At 40.3% G+C, this 19,015-nt stretch overlaps 2 protein-coding genes across 2 annotated transcripts; one reads left to right on the top strand and one right to left on the bottom strand.

The window, feature by feature from the left end:
• Positions 1–383: 383 nt before the first annotated feature.
• usp16 (ubiquitin specific peptidase 16) lies at positions 384–10,970 on the bottom strand. The gene is made up of 18 exons (XM_080428141.1): positions 10,717–10,970; positions 10,480–10,549; positions 9,494–9,687; positions 9,131–9,234; positions 8,004–8,113; positions 7,085–7,311; positions 6,165–6,260; positions 5,661–5,791; positions 5,144–5,231; positions 4,513–4,573; positions 4,274–4,365; positions 4,131–4,184; positions 3,863–4,030; positions 2,903–3,707; positions 2,597–2,691; positions 2,090–2,176; positions 1,620–1,767; positions 384–1,498 (listed from the first exon to the last, which is right to left on the bottom strand). Exons 2-18 carry the CDS (start codon positions 10,541–10,543, stop codon positions 1,377–1,379), a joined length of 2,646 nt encoding a protein of 881 aa, XP_080284267.1. The 5' UTR covers positions 10,544–10,549; positions 10,717–10,970; the 3' UTR covers positions 384–1,376.
• A 722-nt stretch (positions 10,971–11,692) lies between these two features.
• Positions 11,693–15,552, top strand: rwdd2b (RWD domain containing 2B). The gene is made up of 4 exons (XM_080428150.1): positions 11,693–11,982; positions 13,019–13,086; positions 13,343–13,714; positions 14,474–15,552. The coding sequence occupies exons 1-4, from the start codon at positions 11,776–11,778 to the stop codon at positions 14,724–14,726; spliced, it is 900 nt and encodes a 299-aa protein (XP_080284276.1). The 5' UTR covers positions 11,693–11,775; the 3' UTR covers positions 14,727–15,552.
• Positions 15,553–19,015: the final 3,463 nt, after the last annotated feature.

The following is a 19,015-nucleotide window of genomic DNA, read 5'->3' as shown; positions in this document are numbered from 1 at the left end:
AAAATTGAAAAACAAACCCGGTGGTTCCGGTGATTGGTTCCGGTTGGCGACGCATTGTTTGTGTTCCTCACATAATGCGTATAAATTAGTTTATTCTCGCTACGAGTTAGAATTAAAGATAAACATACCAAACAATTATAATACCAAAAGAAACGATACCAAGTTATACCAATTTAAACACATTTTAGACCAGGGGAATCATTTTGGAGGTGCACGACCCCAGTGGTTCCGGTTGGTGGTTCCCCACCACCTGATGACGTAAAGTTATTTCCGTTCCGACCGGATCAGAAGCCCGAAAATCCCAGGCAAAAATAGCTGTAGTGTTTTTACCACGCATGCTCGGTTTGAAGCCCACAAGAACTAGATAAACAAAGCCATTCTTTACTTAAAAGTATTTAATTGTATATGTGACCACATTAGAATATATTCAGATATACATATATTTCATTTAAAAAAAATCCTCCCACTTGATTGGCCTTCGACACGTTATGTAAAAAAAAAAACTGAATTCATGTTTCAACCCAACCTAAATTGTGAAATTGTAGCTTTTTTTCAGAGGGTTATTTGTACACATAATTATGCAATTAGAAATAAATAACCAATAGTTTATCCCAATTCATTTTTCTTCAAATATTAAACAGGTTTGACAATGATTATTACTTTTATTTTAACCAATCTGCAGTGGTAGGAGGTGGTCTCTAGACCCTGGTGTCAGGAAGGCCACCTACTGGCTGACAAGTAGACTACTTGTTAACCAGTAGTACTGCCTGAAGCTCATAATTGCAATATGTCCCCTGCACAAGCAGTAATTCCTGCTAGAGTGGTGAGATTGGCCTCCTATGCAGGATGTGAACACGTATGTGGTATACTCTTTTTGAGCGGTGTAACCGCTCCTATAAGAGGGTTTACGACCCATCCGTGGCGAAAGTTTTTCTTTCCGTCGTGAAAATTTGTCTTTCGCTGAGCAAGCCAATCACAGCACAGACGCGCTGTGATTGGCTAGCGAGACGCATGATGAAATTAATAATAATGTAAAAAATGTAAGCACGTCACTTCGCAGGACGTGCTGTGATTGGCTACCGAGATGCATGATGAAATTAATAACTCATAAATAGCACCGCTCACTTCACACTGGGTGTGATTTTTCTCTCTATGTTACTGTTTTTTTTTTTTACTGTACTTGTTTATACTGCTCTTTAGTATTCAGTAAACAAAGACATTCTGTCATGGTGCTTAAGTGACAAAATGTCACTGATAGAACAATCCGCGTTGCACAAACAGATGCTGGCCGACTCGAAGTGGCATCCTTTTGTTGTGGACCTGAATCAGCAGCAGGTTGGTATGTTTGTGTTTCCTGAGTTGTGTGGAATCGCTGACTAATGGATCCTTTCATAGAAAAGGAGGTAGGCTTGGGAACCCTGGACTTTGCTCTCTGCCACGGGCTGAACGTTGGAATCACTGATATGGAACCATGATCCTTTAGGTGGCTCCGCGTCTCCTGTAGGAATGAGAAGAGTTTGAGCCAATAACACAAATACAGCACCATTGTTTATAGTGAAATACATGAGTTTAATACCCACTTAATACGCATGTCTGACCTCAATAAAATATTAAACTACCTTGTATTGTCGCTCCATTGGATGAGGGTGTCGGGCATTGAGGTCGGGTTTTGACATTGGCTGTATAATGACCTGATCTCATTGTTCCACTGTGCTCTACGATACCATAGAGGCTGTACAAAACGTTCTGGTCTCCTTCTGGCACGTTCTGCACAAATAGACACAAAATCTGGTTAGTTTATAATTTTTTTGCATTGTCATAAGTGTACAGTAATAATAAATGGTAAATGGTGCATTTTTTATAGGGCCTTCATCCAAAGTACTTTACAATGTGCATTAAATTCACCCATTCACACATCAATGGCAGAGCTAACCATCCAGGGCTCCAACCTGCTCATTGGGAGCAGTTGGGGGTTCAGAGTCTTGCTCAAGGACACTAACTTCTGATTTCCAAGTGGCCGCTCTACCTGAGCCACTGCATTGGGTACTAAATGTACAGTCTCACAATAATTACTCCTTTGAACAATTACCTTGCATTTTGTAGCACAGAAAGGTGCTAGGTCCAGTATCTGAGGGAACTGGACGTGTCTGTTCACCTTACATACACTGTGACCAATCTAGAGGAAGGCAAAAACAAGTACAGAAAAAACATTACTCATGAAAATGCAATTTTATGTGGTTGCTCTATTCTATGCTCTTGAAAATATTCACAACAAGCATACTGTTCAAACCATCTGAAGTATTAAAATAGTATGCGAAGAAATATGCAGTTTAGTCAGGTTGGCTGGACTTCTCACTCAAAGGTCCTTACACACTGGGGTGTTTATTTTGTGCAATTCATTTGCATTAATGTCATAATCAGGCTACATCAACACAGAACTTGATTACGCAGCAATAAAGCGAGCATTTCTTATTCAGAACGAGGTTGATTAGCCTGTATCAATGAGGCAGTTAGTTTGATGCAACATATTCGCCAGCGATTTTCGCATTGTTTGTTCTAGTGTGAGAGGTGTGATATTTTCTTCAGCTGAGATCACCTGTTGAAATCTCTTCAAGTGTAGCGTGAGTACTGGAGGAGGGGAGGAGATAAGCATTTGCTTGAAGGCCTCTGTGTATATTTTCTTCTTGGATCCTAAGCGAAACATAAAATGCAATGTTAAGTTATGACACCCCTGGTCCATAGGACCAACATTGATTGATTGATTGATTGACATTTTTATTAGGCAAAAGAATGTAAAACAACACAGTTACATTTATAATACTTTTGTCTAAAAGGTCAGACCAAAAAAAACATGTGTATGGGCTGAAACAACTATCGCAATAGACATATGCATCATAAATACCATCAGAGTTGGTTTTGCCGGCATGCCGTTTAGTGCACGTGACACACAATAGGCGGTTCGTCTGGGTGAGGTTCTCCACTTCCGTGAATTGAAACAGACAGGACTGCACAGAACACTCCTGTTTCTCCGGGTTGGTTCTCGTAGCCAGCGTGCTGAAGGCCAACTCTGGGTCCTGGTTTACCACGGTGTACTCTTTAGGTTCGGCTGGAATGTCTCTCTCCCCGTCATCTTCCACTGCTTCAGGCTCTTCTGTGCCTTCATTCACTGCTTCAGGGTCTTCTGTGCCTTCATTCACTGCTTCAGGGTCTTCTGTGCCTTCATTCACTGCTTCAGGGTCTTCTGTGCCTTCATTCACTGCTTCAGGGTCTTCTGTGCCTTCATTCAGGGACATCTTGTCCATGTCATCTGCCAGCTGCACTTCGCCCACCACTTCTTGATCCGTCTCAGATATATTTCCGTCTTCCAGGCCGCTGTTCTTTGGGTGTTGGTCCTCTGATAAGACGGTGAAACGATCGCAGGGCGGTGCTGCATCAGGCGATTCGTGGTTCATCATGGAGACTTCCTCCACATTTTCTTCATTTTCCCCGTTGGCCTGCGCTACATTACGTTCCTCTGTATCCTGTTCTGAAACACCCATTTCGGCTGAGTTTATCTGACTCACTGGAGCCTCTTCCAGTGTCCCGTTCTCAGCGTGTTCCCCAGCCTCTGGGTCGGGAGGATCCGCCTGGGTGCTCTCTGCAGGGCTCAGTGTGGCGAGACTGTCCAAAGTCATCTTCCCGTCATGCTTCTGTTGCCTTCGTTGATTCTGCGGACAATTGAGTACAGACATTTTTTAGTACAGAACTTGTGTGAACCATGCTGTGCACAGTGATGCAAAAACTCATTGAAGAGGTCTATTTTTCATCAAAAAGAAGGAAGGTGAAGAGTATAGCTTGCTTGTGTGTATGTTTGCGAGGATACCTTGGCTTGTTTCTTTGCCTGTTTCTTGGCTTTCTTCTGCTGGTACTTGCTACCAGTGGGAATGTCATCATCATCATTTCCATTGGTCAAAGCAGGGCTGTTTGTGTCATCCTCGTTCGACTCGCTAGTCTTCTGAGCTACTTTTTTCTGCTGCTTTTTCCTATATGCCTTTAAGAGGGAAGCATGGAAATAAACTTCAAGAAGAAAATTCAAGATCTTAAAAGTAATAATAGTTCTTAAATGTGACAAAACCTGACTAGTGCACTACCTCATCTGAAACGGGAAGGGAAAGATCCAGGAACGTCTCTGTGACTAATGACACCTATGAGATAAATATGTATATCACTTGTTGAATACAGAATTAATATTATTCATGAGTTTTCAGTGTTATAATACAGTAATATTACATACCGTGTTGCATTCTCGACACATTACTGTACTGGTCATCTCCCCACCAAACACGTCATCAACAAAGTTTCTGGGAGATCCATTTTTCTCATACTCTGGAAACAATGAAATAGGCAGCATTTCTTGTATTAAAAAATGTGCATCTCTCTTTGTACATACCCATCACTAACATATAAATACAACAGTGTCATAAAAGGTTGGTTACAATAACACTAAATTTAAGATGTGTAACTGATATTTACCTTTAACTGATTCGGTTTTCCCAGATTTTTTCAATGCCTCCAATAATCCAGAATGTAATCTCTGGAAAGAAAAAAGCAACTTTAGTGCTATGTGCATTCATTAAAATTCGGACACAGTAACAGTCCAACTGTATCTTCCAACTCATAATGCTATTAGACATAATATACAAGGGATATTTTGTGAGCATCAGGAGCCTCCTTGCACTAAAACTGCTCTCACAAAATACATCCTACAATATATCCTACAACGTGTCTTCCTTTTGCTATTTGTAAGAATGAAAGGGAATGCATGAGACGGCAATACAAAACATCTATTCGACAAAGCATAATATATCTCAACATCTTTGAACGGATCCATATCAGCAAGTAAGCAAGCAAGGTAATTATCACACTGCTACTGATATATTAAATTCATTCATTTGAAAATACAGAGCCACTATGATGATGTATCAGCAAAATATCTTTCCTTTTATACACCTAAATAATATTCCCATTGAGACAAAGTTTAAACAAAACATAATTCTACAACCGATCTCCTCAACTTAATTTGTATCTCCATTTGTCTGTGATGGATTTAAAAAGCAAATGAGGGAATGATCATGTGATGTTGGTGGTTTTATCCGATACATACTTTGGTCTCCTCAGCTCTCATCCCGTCCAGTAGGTAGCGCAGGAGCTCTTGACTGTCCTGTTGCTGGAAGCCTTTGAACCGGTTAGCCCTAGTGTGGGACGATACCATCAAAAAGGTTAAAGGGATACCATGCTTTTACCATATCATGCTTTTGACGTGCCTTTCAGTTAATTGTTGGTGGTTATCATGGTTATCTATTCTCTAGTCTAGACTATAGCATTGGTTCTCAAACCTTTACATTTCAAGGACCCCCATAATTCTCAGAATTACTGACCTGTAAGGGTCCATTTGGAACCTCCTCAAGGAACCCTGAGGGTCCCTGGCCCCACTTTGAGAACCACTAGAATATAGCATACTTCTGTAGACTATATAGAAACAAATATCTACATCCATATTCACAGAGGAAATTCCCCTGTCTGTCTCTTTGGCGTTCCTACAACTCCAACGATGCCCTACCAAGTACATTTTGAGTAGAACTGACTGCCATGGAGCCAACTAAATATGCAATTGCACTTACTTTTGACAAACTTGTGCGAACAGGCCCCGAGGAGATACAACACTTTGCTTGGTTTCCTGGATCTCATTCAGTAGCTGACACATTGACATAGTCATGGATCCAGGCTGGTCCAACTCAACCACGATAGGCTCCTGCAGAATCACAATGAAAACGTGACATCTTAAAGCAATATAATACAATAATAATAATACAATATAACGTATACAATTGGGGTGGTTGTATTTGGTAGGTTTGACATGACCTTAGACACAATCCATGTGTCCAAATTCTGGGTTGACAAAGATTTTGACCTGAGGGACAAAATTAAATTTCTCCCCTGTGCAAGCAGGCATGCTCTAATAGCTCAGTGGTAGAAATGTCAGCACTTTCAGCAGGATACCCGGGTTCAAATCCGGGGTAGAACTGGAAAGCTACATAGTGCAGCTCTAAACACAAATTATATCAGACCAAGAAGTCAATCTGCCATTTACGTTTTTGAAGACAGATAAATATAAGTTAACATACCAGATCTGAGGAGGCACCGGGTGTAATGTTAAGATTAATCTTCTCCCCGGTCACTTTACAGAGAATCTGCCTTAGCATCTGGGTTTGAGAGATGTTCTGAAAAAGGCAATGGTATTATTAATAGGTTATGATAAACTAAGAATGATCATATTCTGTGAAACCCTACACAGTAAAATCCTCAGCAATTAATCCATTTGTAAAAAAAAACAAGAAAAGATGCAAGATTGATGCAAAAACATGATTTTGGGGGGGATCAATCCTCTCAAAATGAAAAGCAAGTGATCTCAGGAGTGACCTGACTATATAATTGTGCCGTTACGTTTGTGGGAGGGGCCTATTTCTTAAAATTCGAAACGCCACGTATCACAAACGCGGGATGCGATCAACACCCGATTCGAATGGCACGTCGCGTGGCCTCCGACGGTATTCCTCCCGGCGGCGACCGGCGCAACCACACTTTGCAATTTCCCAGAATTGCGAAACTTCTACTTTCCCATGGGATCCCTCCAGCAGCAACTTGCCGATGTTAATTTAACTCTGAGAGGCTACAAATAAGACCCTCGGAGGCAGGCATGTCTAGTAAGGTTATGATCCCATAGCATGGGAGTATGGGGAAGTCTCTGGGAAGTCTCCCCATTGGCTTAAAGGACAGCCAAAACGGGAAAGACTCCCCATTGGCTTAAAGGATTGAAGGACAGCCAATGATGAAAAGGTCGCTAGAAAGTGTTTAGAAAGTGTTGAGTAGTTGATCAGTCTCTTCCTAGAACAGGCTGCAAGCAACCTGGTAAAAACGCATGGGTTCCCAAGGCTAATCTATTTGTAACTCAGAGAATGTAAAAATGGAACCAAATGATTTGGTTCCATTTGTCAGAGTAAAATTTAACAGTGAGGATTTTACTGGGTATTAAGTACAGTCTTACCTGAATGACGGCATTAAAAAAACATGTGTTCCCGAGGTTGCTGAGTCCCTTCACTGAAACAAGGACCTGGTCTTCAAATGTGACATGCTTTTGCATTGTCACGGTTCCTTTCTTCTTGTCATTTTTCTTCAGATTGTCCTTGTTTTCTTTGTCCTCGTTCTCTTCTGGATTATCATCAACCGTAGTCACCGGCTGTTCTTCCAACACGCTGGCCTCCACTTTAACACCTACATCACACACACACACACACACACACACACACACACACACAAACACAATAATTGAGATAGATTTAACTTATTATAGATTTGACATGGCTGTGGATTAGTGCAGCGGTTCCCAACCTTTTTCTGGATCAGGGGCCACTCGAAAATCTCGAAAGCTTTCGCGGCCCACCACCAATCTGACCATCTGTTAAGTGGTCAGATGCGTGCATTTTCAAAGCATGTTTATTTTAATAATAAATCAATCAATTGTGTTCTAGTTTGGAGCAATGGAACCAACATAAAAGACTACTTTAAAGTTCCTATTCATCGGTATCACCTGAAAACTAATTTTTCAAGGTTTTAACCCATTAAGACTTGGAACGCTATCTGTGTCACTTTAGATTTCTTTGGCTATTCAAAAATAGCAGATATACAAGCTCATAGCGCTATCAGCTTGTAGATCTGCTATTTTTTTTAAATCTTGAAAAAAAATGTTTTAGATTTTTTTCCAAAAACTTAGGATTTAGATTTTTTTTAAGAATCGCCTCAGGTCTTAATTAAGACAAAATACCATGAATGTGTTTTTCCAATTATTTGGAGCCCACTTGCAATATCCTCACAGCCCACGGGTTGGGAACCACTGGATTAGTGTATTTCTCAAGTGTAAAATGTAATTTTGCTGAATAATGCCAAGGGTTTCTGCGGAGGCTTACCTCTCTGAGATGATTTTGCCTTTGACAAGGCTTGTTTTCTGATGTTGGTCACTAACTGAGCTAAATGTCCAGTTTTACTGTACAGAACTTCCTCATCACATATATAACACCTGGAAGGATGACAGGAAATAAAAAATAATAATGTCAATAATAATCCAGAATAATTCTACGGATAATTTATTCCCAAAAAAAAATATTTCAAGGACCCCCAGTTTGATGTAGATTAGAGTAGGCCACGGACCACAATTATATATGACTTCAAGTCAGGTTTGATTCTCAGCCCCCCGGCAATTTATCAAGGTGTCCCTGAGCAAGACTTACGTAACACCGAACCCCTGACTGAAAAATAAACTGAATTTTTCTCCCACTAGTCCATACCCGGGGATGTGTGCAGTCAAAGTATTAACAGACTTTGGGTTATGTGCTGTATATACAGCAATAGTCCCAAACTTTTGGGCCCCACTTTGATGAGACGGGGGTTATTTATGAGTTGGTGTCACATTAGCTCTGTGTAGAATATTACTGGTCTGCCTTAAGTCAGTCCACCTTAAAGGACGACTTCACCCATTTTCAACCTATCTTCATATAATTGGTCCTCACTAATACTCATGATAAAATGTGTCTCATAGGAGGGCTGTGGACAGTCCAGAAACCCGTCTACCAGTGACATCATCGTTAGGCATGCCATTTTTTTTTCAACAAGATTTCACATTTTTTATTTAGATTTGTATTAACACGAGAACAATGGCTTCTTTTATTGCATTGCAACTTTCCAGGAATAGAAAGCCTGCAGTTTCTATTAGCTTGGATTCCCCATTGATGATGTCACTGGTAGAAGGGACTCTGAACTGTCCACAGCCCTCCTCTGAGACACAGACCGAGTAGAAAAAAATTGTACCATTTTATCATGAGTATTAGTGAGGACCAATTATATGAAGATAGGTTGAAAATGGGTGAAGTCGTCCTTTAAGGCCAGGTTAGCTCATTTCATTAGCTTGTTGACTTCGTGTGTAATGGTGGCGAGCCAAAAGATTAGCATTATTGACCCCCTGGAAGTCCCTAGACACCACATTGAGAACCACGTCTATAGACGATGGACAAGACACTAAAACAAAACAGTGACTCACCACACACTCCAGTTGTCCATGCTGACCACCAAGCAATGTGGATTTGTCCGGGCAGTCTCGTAATGTTTGATTGCATGTTGGTTGTCTGAGGTTCGCCCACATCCCTTAAATAAAAAATATATATCATTAATTATCAGTCTATTTAGGGCCGTGATTCCCTGGAATGGTTTGGTTCCATTTGTATAATCTCAAAGAGTTACAGACCAGTAAGAGTCCTTTGTAACACCCTCAAGGAACCCTGAGGGTTCCTGGACCCCAAGGATTTGAGAACCACTGATCCAGGGTATCATACTGATAGTAAATGTAAAGTGAATTGCCAAGCAAATTGTCAAATTCAGCGTAAAAGATGTCAAACAAGCCTACTCGATTTCCGCATTTTAAACACATCCATATCGGTGCCGTCGTGTCTCCTTCCTCTTCATCACGTTCCAGTGGCTGGGTATCGGAGGGCTGCTCGTCATCCTTACAGTCCTGGCAAGTGTTGCAGTCTGAATTCAGCCCAGATTTCTTGACAAAACTTTGATCTATCCCCTTCTTGACATGGCTGCAAGAGGGACCTAAACCGAAAAGGATGTCATCGTGAGGCCAATGTCACACAAATCAACAGCAGGCACTCTCTCAGATATAGCCGTGGATCAAGACTGTAATAGATTCATTTGATTGATTCTGACTGATTTTGTGTCTGACATTTGTGAATATAATATGTCATCGTCATAGATACACATAATGTCAGAATCGGTAAAAGGAATCTATCACAGTCTTGATCCAAAAGGCTGTCTCAGATACATCAGTGGTGGGAAAAGTACTCACATTGTTTACTTAAGTAAAAGTATCAATACTGCAACGTAAGAAATACTCTGTTACAAGTAAAAGTCCCGGAATTCCAAAAAAAAAGCTCAAAGGTATTGGTATCAAAATGTACTTAAAGTACCAAAAGTATAAAGTACTCGTCATGCAGAATGTCCCATTTCACAACTTTTCAAATGTATAAAAATCATTTGAAAATAGCTGATCTACAAGCTCACAATGCAACACATTGTGAGCTTGTAGATCGGCTATTTTCAAATGGCCAAAATGTAAGTGGGCTGAATTAAGTGGTTAATGTATGTTTTGTAATCTACAAAGTAACTAGTAACTAAAGTTTTCACATCATTGTAGTGGAGTAAAAGTATAAAATTTGCATCTGAGATATAGTGGAGTAGGAGTAAAAGTACAGAAATTTGGAAATACTCCAGTACAGTAAAAAAAAAAAAAAAAAAAAAAAAACTCAAAATTGCACTTAAATACAATACTTGTGTAAATGTACTTAGTTACTTTACACCTCTGAGATACATATTCCACAACTTCACCTGTTAGATCAATGTCCTCCTCATACTCCTTTTGGCCTTTGTCCTTCCCTCTTTTCTTTCCCATTTTCACCTAAAAAAACAACAACAACAACGTTAACAATAGATCAGCCACTGCACTCACCTGAGCCACCTCCTTAGTTATATTGAGGAAAGTATAACATAGTAACTAAGAGCAAAAAGTCAAGCATGGTTGGGCAATAATCAAATCAAATCAAACCATTGTCCACAACAACTTACGTTCACGTGTGGAGCTGTAGATTCTCACAGTTGGCAGTTTCGATTTCTCTGTGTGGAAGAGCTTTCTAATCCAGACATATTCTAGTTAAATATATACAACTGTAAAACCAACAGGCATCAGGCTCCAGCAAACAAACCATGTATAATCAAATACCCGCACGACACGACTCCCATATATATATATATATATCTATATATCCCAAGATATCTGACATACGGTCATATGGTAGCTAAAATGTGGTTGTAGTCGTCCATCGATTGTGTTCCCTGAAATGGTGACGCCATTTCCTGTGCCCCGAGTAGAAGAGTCCGGGTTAAAGGGCTTCTATCCCTGTGGAAAGTCTGGTTTCTATTCTGAATTAACTAATGGAATCCGGTCTAAAGCCCGCATACTGTATCCGGTAAATTACGCAGATACCGTAGATGCTTGCACCGTTTCCGTATCCGCTCTAGACCGAAACCGGATTAGCAACATGCAGATCCCAGTCAGCGTTGCCATGTCGACTTATTATAAGCGACTTTGGGCTTCCTTATCTGTAAAGTTGCTTGTAAAAAATGGTAGTTGCGGGTTGCGTTTTTTTTTTTTAAAGTGTACTTGCTTATTTTGGCTTGCTTCCAAATTATTTAATACTTTTTTAAACCAGTGGTTCTCAAATATTTTCATGAAAATGTTTTGTGCCACTTCCACAGGGAGCATTTGTGTTGAGAATGTTTCAAAAACGTTCCAAATAATCCACATTGTATTGCAAGAGTTTTTTGAAAATAGCAGATCTACAAGTTCACGCCGTGTCGTTGCTCTGCCATTTTCAAATAGCCGATGAAGTGCACACAAGTTTGTGTAAATTGATTGATTGATTGATGTACTTTATAAAGAAGCTTGTTTCCCTAGATCCAGAGCCATCCTAAGACCAGGTTGCTTATTTCTCTCGCAAAATCTGGCAACAGTGGTGATCGACCATTCGCGGTTCTGCTTTGGACGAGAAGAACACTGTTCTATTCCGCCCGTGTTGTTCCTCCGGACCGAGGAGCGAAGTGAGTTGATGACGTGGTCCAGAGAACATGTCACTATGTGAGTGGGCCGAGGCGCAGCTTTCAGAGATAGAACTGCTGTCAAGCATGTTCCCGACCCAAGAAGAACTCGAGATAACCGACCAGATGGCGCTGGCAGAACTCAGGGGTTTTGTGGAGGGTTCTACAGATACACCTCCGCCTTCAAGACCCCAGTTTGTCATTAAGCAGAAGATGGAAAGTGCCTGCATGAACTGGGTAACTAACACAAGATTGTCCTTCTACTGTTTCATAATGACTGAAGTATGTACATCATAATTAGCCCCCAAGCAACTCTTAGATTCGATTTTTTATATCCGGAAGCTAGAGTTGCAATAACAGCCCTAGCCGTAGAATACAACTCTCGTAGACGTATTATGATTCTGAGAGTTGTAGACACTCCTCCCCATTGTCACCGGGACTTTCAGCTCCTAGCCTGTCCGGGGCTCCAAACATGTACAAATGCAAACATAAAGGTGCTTACCCCCAAGCCCCAAATGTTAACTAACTGTCCGGAGTTCTAGTGCATTGTAATAATCGATATCTTTCAATAAAGAAGTGTTTTAATCCCGTCTGTGGCCGAACGCCATTTTTTCACCCTCGTTTACTTCCTGTTTACATTGAGTGTAATTCCGGGTTTCACCGGATGCGGCGCGTCACTACCGCCCATTGCGATGTTCCGACAGAATCGTCCACAGACGGGATTGAAACACTTCTTTATTGAAATATATGGATTATTACATTGCACTAGAACTCCGGACAGTTAGTTAACATTTGGGGCTTGGGGGTAAGCACCTTTATTTTTCAGAATCATAAATACGTCTACGAGAGTTGTATTCTACAGCTATGACAGCCCCATACATTCAAACAGAAAAGTCCTATCTGATTGTGGCAGATCACTCAGCAGCAGCAGGACCATTGAGTGATTTCCAACAAGCCCTTCTAAGCACTCCAACAAAATGATCACCTGCACAGAATTTATTGACAGAAAGTAGATCATAATGTCTACGGTGGATTTTTATGAAACAAAAACTTTGGAGATAGAAAGAGGATAATCCAAGCTTTCCGTACAGTTGCAATGTGGGTGAGTTTAACGTTGTTTAATACAATCAGATAGGACTTTTATGTTTGGATGTATGGGCTGTCAAGGGTTGGTATTGCAACTCTAGATTCCAGATATTTAAAATAGAATCTAAGCGTTGCTTGCGGCTACATCATAATATAGCATTATTTAATTTCCTTATGTATTTCTTAGGGGGACATCAATGTATCCTGCACTTATCCTTATGAGTATCCGAATGTCTTACCAGAGATAACTGTAAGGTAAGCAACTCTGTTGAGGAAAGTGGGATGTTATTGAAGCTGAATATTGAATTCAAGAATTGGAAAATGTCCAAACCTGATAACTGAACATAAGGAGTGGCTGGCTAGTGCATCTCACGAGAGCAACAGCTGGATCATGGTTGAAACAAAAGTCTCTACTGTTCATGTGTTAAGTTTCTTGTGCCAAAAATGTTCTGAAACTTTCCAGTTTAAGTTGCCTGGAATGCGTCTACATTTTCTTTCTTTCTCATCCTAGATGTACTGACCTCAGCAGAGCCCAGCAGACACAGCTCCATACAGACCTGAATGCGTACCTTACAGAGAACTGCCAAGGAGAGGTGTGCGTGCTCTCTGCAGTGGAATGGGCGAAGGAGAACGCACACCGCTACGTCAATAAGAGCGCATCATCAACGGCTACAGCTTCTAAGAAAGAGTCTTCCCCTCCGTGTCCAGTGGAGCGGTTCACCCGTCTGTGGATCTACAGTCACCACATCTATAACAAGACCAAGAGGAAGAACATTCTGGAGTGGTCCAAGGAGCTGGGGCTGTCGGGGTTCAGCATGCCTGGAAAGCCCGGTATCGTGTGTGTGGAGGGGCCTCAAACTGCCTGTGAGGAGTTCTGGTCTAGGTATGTTAGTGTCAATATTTTTCAGCCTATATACCAGTGGTTCTCAACCTTTTCAGGCCGTGACCCCCCCCCCAAATAATCATATTTAAACTGGGGACCGCCCCACCCTGACAAGCACGTGGAATGTAGGAGTTGAGGCATTACATTTTTTAAAGATTATTTTTTTGGGATTTTATGCCTTTATTTATAGGACAGTATAGGCTGACAGGAAATGGGGATAGAGATGGGGAGTGTCACGCAGCAAAGGGCGTCGGGATCGGGACTCGAACCCGTGACACGGTGTCAGGCTGGCATTGCAGCCTAGGGTGCCTGGACCGCCACGCTGCGGCCGAGGCATTACATTTTGTTTGACTTGGTTCCACAGATAATGTGAAAATAGCAGATCTACAAGCTACAACGCAAGGCGCTGTGAGCTTGTAGATCTACTATTTTCAAAATGTTTGCCTCTTTCTTATATTATTTGACAATTTGGCCAATGTTTGACCAGTTTTTATAGTATATGCCAATTATGATTACATTTGATGCAGTAATGTATTTTTTTTCTTTTCTTCTTTTTTTGCGGCATTAAAAAGGTCTTAAAAGTCCTTAAATTGTTACTTCACTGTCATGTGGGGACCCCCCTAAATCATGTGGGGACCCCCCTAAATCATTTGGGGACCCCCCCTGGGTGATCCCAACCCACAGGTTGAGAACCACTGCATATACCATAGCCATGAAATAAAACTAGTTGTCAAATGTCGTTTTTTTTTTTCTTCACAGAGTTAAAGTTCTGACATGGAAGAAGATCATGATTCGACACAGAGAAGATACTCCTCTTGGTGAGCAGGGCAAGGACAGTAGCAGTGGTGAATGTATGGATTCACTGCGCAGATTTACAGGCTTTGAAGAAGCCATGTTTGACCCACATGGGAACAGAGGCAACCACATGGACCTTGGACAGCTCTACCAGTTCCTAAGCGAGAAAGGCTGCTGCGATGTCTTTCAGATGTACTTTGGCATTGAGGGGAGATGAAGAGATCCCCGAATTTAATAATTACATGACTTTTAACCACTCCATGTCATTATGGATCAAATAATAAATGATAAAGGCATAACTAAATACATTAAAAACATTTCAAAACCACCTAAGCAGATCTAAGCTGAGCTTGTAGTTCGGCAATTTTCGGCATGCGGCACCCTCGGGTGGCTAAGTATAAAATGGGGCTTAAGAGAGGGATTAACATTTTAATATGTCCACCAGTCCTAAAAAAAATACTGGTCTTTCAATATCTTGAGGTCTTTTACTTAAACCCTCTTGTCTCAGTGAAGTGGACCTGAGTTACAACTGTACTTGGACCGCTTTTTTCTGTCTACACCAAATCTCTTTGCCAAAAATAGCCAAACTACAAGCTCACATTGTGTCGCAACTTGTAGAGTGGCTATTTTCGGTGAATGTTCCCCCTAGAATAGGGATGCTGGGGTTCAAGTGGTTAATATGATGATGATGCTGCTTGGAGAACATTCTCAGTGCCCACAGGTTTAATAATCTTCCCAGTTTGGTCTGTGACCATGTATCCAGTAACCTTGTACATTTCTTTATTTCCCTTCGAATAGCAGTACCATAGACTGTACCTCTAAGTATGGCTCAAACTATGTATGAGTTTCATGTCTTACGTCAGTGTTGATAACCGGGAAGAAGCAACATCTCATCCCCAAAAAATATATGGGACTGTAATATATGGGACTGTAATTTCTCAAAATGGTAAGTTTGCAGATGTTTGGATGGGAGTTGTCCACCAGATGGTGGTATTTTACCATTAAATTGGATCCTTTGCACATAATGCTATTTTTTAAAGCTTATGCTAGAGAACCTTTAGTGATATTGATTAAACAATTAATCCAATGTATTGGGCCTTTCAAAGTTTCAATTGTATTTGGGTTGGAGAGCTCTTTCTTTAGCCTTGTGGTAGTGACAACGGTATGTATAACCATTACATGAGCAATTTAATGAAACTGAGTTATAGTAAGTTATTCTAAAGTGCAACATCCCCCTCATTTTAAGTTATTCATGCTATGACCATGAGCATTAGTAAGCTTGGACAATGACAGTCATAACCAGGATGTGCAGGATAAGTTACTATATGTTAGATTTTCTCTTGTCTGGCAGATGAACTATGTGCTGAACACTACTGTACAGCCACAATTAATCACCTGCCAGCATTAGCATTAACAGTATTTACTAAAATGACCGAATTGGCAGTAATAGATAGATACATGTAGGTTTGATCAACGTAGAAAAATCTGAGGAGAGATATGCCAAGATAGGTTTGTAGTGACATTTTATTTTTGTGTAGTGACAGCAATTTTCATCTGCTCTCTTTCATCAACACTCTTGATTGATCCGGACACCACTGAAATGTGTTAATTCATTAAGATCCCCATTAGTTGCCAGGAGTCGTCCTGAGGTCTGTTGAATCTGAGCCAGGACATATGTTTATGAATGACAACATGGCAGCAGCTTAAGTCAAAGCCAGTTTCCTCCTATGTAGGAGGTCCAAGTTTTTGAATGGAATCTGCTGAATGTAATGTACACCTCCTGTTCCTAGTATAGCTTTGCCTCTCATCAACAACATCCTGTCAGTCAGGTCCTTTCATTGATGAACTAGCAGAGCTACAATCCAGAAAGTTTAGAAAGATTTCATCTATAATGACATGGCCGAAATAGGGACTCTCCATGGGTTGAAAGTCAAACAGTGACTTGATTACACTGAAAGAACCAATTAATGTGACATACTGAGTCCTTATCCATTTCAATATGAATACATCCTAGCAAATTCATCTCGCATGCTCTCCAAACTGGCGACCATCTTTTCTTTCAAGAAAACGTCCTCAAAGTTTGCCTTGCTATTCTGCACATCCAAGACCTCAGTAAGGCAGGTGCTGGATGAAAAGAAGATACATGAAAGGATAAGAAAACATGTCCACACACTGGAATGAATAATTAATGGCATTTAAAGGAGGTTTAATTCCAGAGTGTGGATATGTTTTCTTATCCTAATAATTTAGTTGTTCCCTCCCAAAAGTATTTGTGTAACAATATTAAAATCCACTTAATTTACGGTAGAATTGCTGATTTAAGATGAGTTACTGTCTTTCCACATCTGCCTGAAAGTTGACAAATCTGGCATCCCTTTGAAGGGGTTAAGAACACTTCCCTTGCATTCCTTCCCTGACATTTCTCTTTGGATGGCAAGGGTCATCTGACGACAAAATCTGAGGGGGAAATAATTGATCCAACCCTATCCTCCTTGTTAAATGTGAGTGGCTCGCACAATGATCACATCTCAGTAAGGTTACTTTAATTTCACCCACTAATAATGGTGGGTAACCGGGATGAAACCCTCTTCTTGATGATGATTATCTTGCCCTGTGACCAGGAGGTGAGGTTATTCCTCCACTACAGAGACGGATCAGCAAGATCAAGGTCGTGACCCCAGCATCCAGAAATCGCTCAGGTGTTTTGTGTCCCTGCTGGTCACGGGCTGCTGATTCTCAAGTGTCATCGCCACAAAGCCTGAGAGACATTGACATGAAATCCTCAGTGTCAATTTAATCCTTTGTTACTCTGAGAGTGTACAAATGTAACCAAATGGACCCTTACAGGTCCATTTGGTTACATTTGTACACTCAGAGTTCAAGTAACACTGAGGATTTGACGGTGTACTAGTTGTGCCGGTGCTGTCATAATCTACCATCTGTCTTAACGTAACCTTGTTCCATGACACATTAATAATTCTATGTGGCACAAATGTGCGTGGTTGGATCACACCTATTTTGCCATGACTGTCACCAAGACAATTGCTTCTTTTATCCGTGCACTTCCACAACATTGAGCAATTATGGTGTGAAATTTAGTAGCCACTTCATGGAGGTCCATAAGAGGAATGACAGCCTGGCTCTCACACCCTCTCAGCTCTACTATATCAAGTACAAGTCTCTAAAAATGTCAGTTGGTCAATTCTTCTTGTGAGAGCACTTGTGAAATCTCCTAGTATCATCCTGCAGCTCATCATTCACATTGATTTCTAGATTTAATCATACAGCAGATTATCTGTTATTGATCATAACATGTAAAGGTTACACAGGAATAGACCAACATGAATTTCAAAGTGAATTGTATGCACAACATATTGTATATATTCATATTCATATTCATATTATTACTACTACTACTTAGGGCAATGTATATTGAATGAAAAGTATTGAAGCTGTATAGTAAATGGAATCTGTAATTGCAGAATGAATACCTTGGCAGCAGAGCAGACATTTCCAGTCTGCACTTGATCTTAAAACCCATTTAGTCTGCCCAAGTCCCTTTGAAAATCATTTTCACATTTAACTTCATTCACACATGATTTACTGATGTTTCTCTTTCATTCTTTATATTCTGTATGTCCGTTGAACTGGTGATGCATATAATTGAATTAGTTCAGAATGTCCAACTTAAGGGTTTCATCATGTGTGTATGGCTGGCAATCATTCAGGGTCCTAAGCTAACATAATAGTATTGTTTTGAATCACTACACAGAAGCTTTTGAGAGCATTATGTTGTCAAAAGTTTTGTGTTTTGCTAGGACAGAAAATTCTGTTGTCCTGAAGTGTATACAGTAGAGCGACTTTACAAACTGTCTTTTAGAGTTTGTGTTCTTAGGACACTGTTCTATACTTAATATCAGCAGAATTTTTATAGATTTAATAGAATGGAATTTGGTCATCTTGTTCGCCCTACTAATTTGTCAAAATAATAATAATATTAATACTGAAAGATGTTGCCAGTCAGTTAATGTATAATCCATGTTTTAATGAGTTAGAAAAGCATTAATCATGTTGGGTCTTTTTTTTTTAGACATGAAGCAATTACAATAGTCTGCAGCCCTGCAGAGGTAAGATTGGAGCATTAATTCTACTAAAATACGATACATTTTCTGACATAGGTTGTTGATTATGACTCTAATAAAATATAACCTTTAACACAGCCAATAATGCTGTCAATTAATCCAGTGTATGCACTCTGTGATTTTAGAAAACGTGAACACAAATATTGAACAGTGTAAGTCATTAATGAAGTATAGCCATAGTGCATTGAATGCATGAGGAACATATTAATTTGGAAACACGCTTGAAATACGGCTGAAATACAACGGTTTCACACCATATCAAGCTGCTAATTTGTTATATGTGGTACATTACCATTTTCAATTTTGCCAAAGTAAACCAGATAATCAAAGCAATTAAAAACACAATCAGTTGTGTTTCTAAGTG

The sequence above is a fragment of the Gymnoscopelus braueri genome (genome assembly GCF_963280865.1).
Source record: "Gymnoscopelus braueri genome assembly, chromosome: 5".
NCBI lineage: Eukaryota > Metazoa > Chordata > Actinopteri > Myctophiformes > Myctophidae > Gymnoscopelus > Gymnoscopelus braueri.
The sequence above is the reverse complement of the archived record's forward strand: the minus strand, read 5'-3'. Positions and strand labels throughout refer to the sequence as shown.